The 6,168-nt window shown below is 37.5% G+C and overlaps 1 protein-coding gene across 2 annotated transcripts in view; it reads left to right on the top strand.

Annotated features, from left to right (window-relative positions):
* The window catches only part of PROX1 (prospero homeobox 1), a 45,480-nt gene extending 39,957 nt beyond the window's left edge, over positions 1 to 5,523 (top strand). The window contains exon 5 of one of the 2 annotated variants that reach the window (XM_072332278.1): positions 2,117 to 5,523. In XM_072332278.1, the coding sequence (XP_072188379.1) occupies positions 2,117 to 2,305 (189 nt within the window). In that variant the 3' untranslated portion in view covers positions 2,306 to 5,523. The remainder of the gene's footprint in view (positions 1 to 2,116) is intronic. The other variant, XM_072332279.1, reaches the window with a different exon arrangement.
* The last annotated feature ends 645 nt before the right edge of the window (positions 5,524 to 6,168 follow it).

The raw sequence follows: 6,168 nt of genomic DNA on the forward strand, positions 1-6,168 counted from the left end.
TTCAGGCTGCTCACTTAGCTGCTTGTTATTGCCACCATCCTATCTCCAGTGACTTGGAAGGAAAGAAAGAAAGGTTCTTGATATTGGTTCTCTGGAGTGGACCCCAGAATTAGAAATTGTGAACTCTTCTTCCCAAGCACAAGGGGAAAACCTCATAAGCTGGCATCCATGTGTACATCAGAAGGGCGGTTATCTGCTGTATTTATTTCTGTCTAGTATTGTGTAGTCAATGACTCCTTGTCTTGGTTGGCTCTGAGTGATACCAAGCATTGAGAACAGCATGGGAGCACTTGTTGAAACTGCACAAACAGTAAAGTGTACCATTTCTTACAGTAATGCAAGAACAAGACAAGTAGGGTGTCTTTGGTATCCACAAGCATGCAAACAGCAGAGTGGTTATGTGAAGTTTCTCATTGTTTCTGTAAGCTGCAATAAGTGAAGGGTAATACAAATCTTCTTCTCATATAGTTACTGCTGCAATGAATGTCTGTACAAGCATTTTTTCTGTGTAGCCTGCTGAGGGAAAAATTTCCATGGAAGGCAGCCTGTCTTTGGGAACAGAGGAGAGCACGTGGGGCCAGGTTTTGTTCTTGGAGGTCCACAGGGAGTTTCCAGAGGCATCAGGACTTCTGGAAACAGCCCTTGTCAGCTGATTTCAAGGGGAGCTGATCTCATGCTTCTCCGCTAGCAAAACGTTGCTAGCAAAGGGCTAGTATTTCCCCACCCGTGATAGGTGAGTTAAGCTCCAGAGCTGTATGGGATCAGATTAAATGTGCACTTTTCCAGACAGATTTTCTAGAAGTGGCTTTGAAAGGCAGAAGAACAAAAGTCTGAAATAGAGGTAAGGTGCAGGCGCTGATCTGACAGTGTGACACATGGTCAGTAACTGAGTGAGAGCTGCACAGCTCTATGTTGGCCACAGGGAGAGTTTGCATGGATCCTACTGTAGGTCAGAGAATTGCTCTTGCCAGGTGTGTCAGAGTGGGCAAATAATAGCACTGAGGGAGTACTTGCTATTATAAGCCTGCTGGCCAGTGGCCGGCTGTGCATTAGCAGTCCTAGCACTGTGAAGCTGTATTTCCATTATAAAAATGGAAAATAATACCTTTGTGGAGATGACTTCAACATTGCAACTGACCTGCTGTTTGTTGTAGTGTTTGCTTTCAAATCGCTGAAGGAAGGGGGTAAGAAGATGGTGCTGATATCTGAAAACATACTGTGATATCTGAAACAACTGTGTAGAATGTGTTACTAAAGTATGGAGGTGTTTTTTTAACGTTCACTCACTGAGAATGGCATGTCCCTGATGGCTCACCTGTGGGGTGACAGTGACATTCATAAAGCCCAAATGAATTTGACACGTTGAATTTCTCTCCTTATGACTAATCTGTGATGAACACATCCTTGTATTTACAAGGAGAAAAGCAGCTCGATAGTGAAAAAGTGAATCATCACTTGGAGCACAATGTGCCCATTGAAGGGGTTGGGATTTTGTTTGTAGTCTTTCGGAAAAGAAGAGAAAGCCATAATGGTTCCCAATAAAGTCATCTTACAGGAGTCTCTTGCACAGGAGCCACAAAACCAAGATGTTCACTGAAGGCTTGCCTGCTTGTTTTTCAACTCTGAACAACATTCAGAGATATCCTATTTCCTCTGTAGCTTTCGACACTGGCTGTGACCAAAGTTAAGCATGGAGGTACAGGCAGCTTTCTTGATGTGCACAACTTCTGTATTAGTCCCAACACAGGGAACATAGTCATAAACGCATGGGTAAAATATCAGGCAGGGATTTCTCTCCTTAAAGACAATTGTGTTTGTTTCCCCTCCTGCTAATTATATCCTATAAATCCCCCACTCTCCAAACTCAGACAGAAACATTTTGTTACCTACATTCTGTCCGTAGACTTTACACAGATCTCTAACACATGTTATAAAAGTTATTGCTATAGTACTATATATAACAGCTTTGCATAAGAGAATAGAAGGCTGCTACATTTAGAAAATGCAGGTGCTATGTAAGCCCCTTTCTGAAAGAAAGAACTTAGCTCAGTTTCCTTTGAAGAACCAGAGACTTGAAATTGAAAACTGTATTAATGCCATTGTCTCCTTGTATCAGCAGGTTCCAGAGAGATTCCTGGAAGTGGCTCAGATCACGTTACGGGAGTTTTTCAATGCCATTATCGCAGGCAAAGATGTTGATCCTTCCTGGAAGAAGGCCATATACAAGGTCATCTGTAAGCTGGACAGTGAGGTCCCTGAGATTTTCAAATCCCCCAACTGCCTACAAGAGCTTCTTCATGAGTAGAGAGTTCAGCAGCTATTTATGAATGTATGAAAGTAGCAGTCCCCTTCTGATGCCCAAGTCATGCGTGTCTCTATTTTAATTTCATATATATGTGTATCGCATACATATATATGTATATGAAATTAGACTGTGATTCCTCCTGGGTGTATCTTTGGGTTTTCGTTTGGTTCCAAGGGGATGGTTATTTTACTTCAGCCTTTGGTTTACTTTTGCCCGAGACCCTTAACATTTGGAGAATAAATTGAGTTAATTTTCAGGGAGAAGAGTTTGGAAGCGTGTAAAAGCCTGTCTTAGCAAGTTAGGGCATTATGTTTAAAAATGCTTTGTCAGATTTATTGCTTGCTGCAAAGTGGCATTTTGTCTTAGTGAGACTAATGTCATGGCACAATACTACAGACAATGAAGTTTATATTATGTTTATACTGCTAAAGGTCTAAACTCTGTGGAGTCACTTCATAAGCTTGGAGCTCTTTTTGTTTTCTTTTTTTCTTTTTTTTTTTTCTTTCTTTTTTTCTTTTTTCCAAATTTTATGTACTTTTTAACCAATAACTAGATTTTCTTTCATACTTCAAAAAGCTACAACATCTATTTCAGGTACTCACTCCAAGAAGTGATACCGAAAAAAGCAAACCCTATTCTTCATGCTTTCCCTAACAGGAACAATAAATACCCTGCACCAGTAATCGACATGCCAGGTTGTTGTTTTTCTAAACTGCAGCAAGGGACGTTTGCACAAATCAAATACCACTCGTGCAGGTGGAGGCCGGTAACTCATGCACAACGTTGTATCAACCACACGAATTGTAGAATATGGTCAGCTTGTTAAAACGGAAGCATTTCACTCTCCATAGAGTAAAAATGAAACCTGCTGAGTTCTAAATTGCCACGTCTTGGTCTTACTTTAAGTGGCATCGGTCCCTGATTTTTTTTCCTCTCAGTACATTCTGCCCCTAGAAACCTCCTTTCCAATATACACAGTTTTCTGTCTGTATTTGACATCTGTCCTGAAAAGCACTTTTTGAATGACCTTATATACAGTCAAAGAAAGCATCTTCACCTCACAGTGCTGAGGCAAAGGAGAAAAAAGAAAAAGAAAAGAAAAAAAAAAATAAAAAAAAAGAAACAACAAAAAAAAGAAGACTTGTTCGTAGCTGTAAAATATAATCAGCCTTTTCCTAATCGGGAGAATGAAAATCACAGTTTCGTAAAAATCTAATCAAGCATATACAAAAATTGCAGTGTTCTCCCGGCTATGCAGGGTTCAAAGAGCCCGGCTGGATTTTTAAATTACTCTAAGGTGCAGCTTTATTAAAAAAAAATAATTCGATTTGAGCAAATTGCTGCACATCCTCAGAAGCTGGAGGTAGTCTTGACCAACATCTGAGCTACAGTGTAAAGTCCACGATGGGTCTGGATTCACCTGAATGCCGTACCACAAAATGTCAGCACACGGAAAGAAAGCTAGCTGCTAGTTCTTGTGCTTTCTTCAATGGCTCTCTTTGTCTCACGTTTTAAGAAAGGTATTGTCTCCAAAAGTTTGGGGGAAGGTTGAATATGCTATAGCACTCTGTATTTGTCATTTTCTCTGTCGTCTTTTGTACAGATGCAGTAAGAATTTATTGTTATCGTCAATAGTGTTTTCCCCTGCACATTTCAGTCTGAATCTAGAGGAAGTTCCTGGTTAGCTGAGGATTGCATTTAGACCCTGGAGGATATTGATACCTTGTTTCTGTATTTTAAAATTACATTTTGACTTTGGAGAGTGAAAGTTTACCCATGTGACTAAAGAGCTGACCTGATCATTGCAATTTCACTTCATTTACAAATACTGCTGATGGATAGAAATGTATGAAAGCAATTATTGTCAGCAGAAAGCCTTAAAAACCTGCTGACTTCAAATTAAACAGCACAGTCCTACAATTCCCTGTCATTATTTTCAAGCACTGGCAGTATCTGTGGAGTATAGGCAATGCAGACAATAGCATGGGATGAAGTGCCAACATTTTCACTATGCATTAAAAGCTAAACAAATCTTGATCTTAGACTCCCTAAGAGTACCTAACACTGTACGTATCCTCACAGTAGAAAGGATGTGTCTTTTTCTTGCTTTTCTTCTGTTTTGTTTCATTTTCCTTCTTTTCCCTTTTTATTTTTTTCCACATTTATTCTTCTGCATGATCTGGTAAACATTACACTTCATGATGACGTAACTCCAGTTAATTCTGAGTAAGAAAGGATGAAAATTGTGTTCATGCACTTTTCTTTTCTTCTTCTTTTTTATTTTTTATTTTTATTTTTTTAACTTATGGGAAGAAGTGGCATAAAATGCTCAAGTTTTAACACAGCAAATTCATCACTGTCATACTGTCAGATACAAAACATAACACTGCATTGTCACCTTGGACATAAGAAAGCAAAGCCATACTGTAGTCATAATATGTGGACATACTACTAGCTACCATCTTAATCTGTGATTTTACCATTACTTTTATTATGTTTATTATTATTATTATTATTATTAATATGATATTATTATTATTATTATTTGGCTGCAATGTGATTCACATAATCTAAATAAGTGAAATTGTGTACTCAACACTTGATGTTGTTGCATTTATTTATTTATTTATAAGTAGCATAATCTCGATAGTAAATGAGGCATAGGAATTAAGAGTAGAAATTTCACCTTAAAAGAACAATAAAAGCTCCTTGGTCTGAAAAAGGAATACGGGATGATTCGATGATTTCCGTCATGTGATTCTTCTGTATTTTATAGCCATATTGCCTTTGTGCCTCCCAGTACACCTAAAAACATGGCATAGCTCCTACTAAATTGCAAGTAGAAAATAGGGTTGGCTTTTCTCTTTTTTTTTTTCAAGTGATCTGGATATTATTTCCCTAATATCAGCTAAAAGGCAGGAGGCTACTTTTATTCTAACGAAACGTTTACACAGGGAAAGAATTTCAAATTCCATGTAGAAATCCCATGTTGCCATTCATTTACTGCTAATCCAGATTTATTTCTGCATATAAACTTGAGGTTATAGTCTGTGCCTAGACCTTAAATGCACCAGCGGAAGGATAAAAGAATCCTTCAAAATACCAGTTTTTCCCCCCACAAGTACAATTGTTCTTGTGCCTTCTGTGGCTTACAGTTTTCATCTTTTAAACTTTATTTTTTTCAATTACTACAGCTGCAATAAACACTATTTTATTTCATTATTATTATTATTATTAATTATTATTTTTCCGGCTGTTTGACATACTGTTGATAGCTATGCATATTTTGTGTCTTTTTAAAAATTAAAAAAAAAAAAAAAAGAAACAAAAAGAAAAAAAAACACACAAAAAAAGAAAAAAGAAAAAACAAGAAAAAAAACTCACAAAGCAGGAGAATACGTTTTTGAAGAAGAGAATTTTTAGAACAGTTTGATAACGCAAATTATTTTTTCTCAATCGTTTGAGCAGCATTCGAGTTTTGAAAATTCTTGTAGAAGCCAATTTTTTGTAACTGTGGTGCAAATCTTGTGTTTTCTTAGCCTGATGAAAAGTAGTATAGAAGCAATATTTCATACGTGACATATGTGCAGATGCATATACATATGTAGTCACACGCAGCCAGGGTGCGTGCGCACGTATGTATGTATACACTGACACACACACACACACAAAATATGCGTATGAAGTGAAAAGCTTACCTTTTTCCTATCTAGATTAAGAACCTATTTTAGACATTTGTTATGTTTTGTGAAAAGAATGTTCTATTTGAAACTACAAAACATTTAATTCTTACTGTATCTCTGGTTGTTTAATGGGAACGTTTCACATTTAATGGTAAACACGTGGAAGATGTTAGAATGTAG

The sequence above is a fragment of the Excalfactoria chinensis genome, chromosome 3 (genome assembly GCF_039878825.1).
Source record: "Excalfactoria chinensis isolate bCotChi1 chromosome 3, bCotChi1.hap2, whole genome shotgun sequence".
Lineage (NCBI taxonomy): Eukaryota > Metazoa > Chordata > Aves > Galliformes > Phasianidae > Excalfactoria > Excalfactoria chinensis.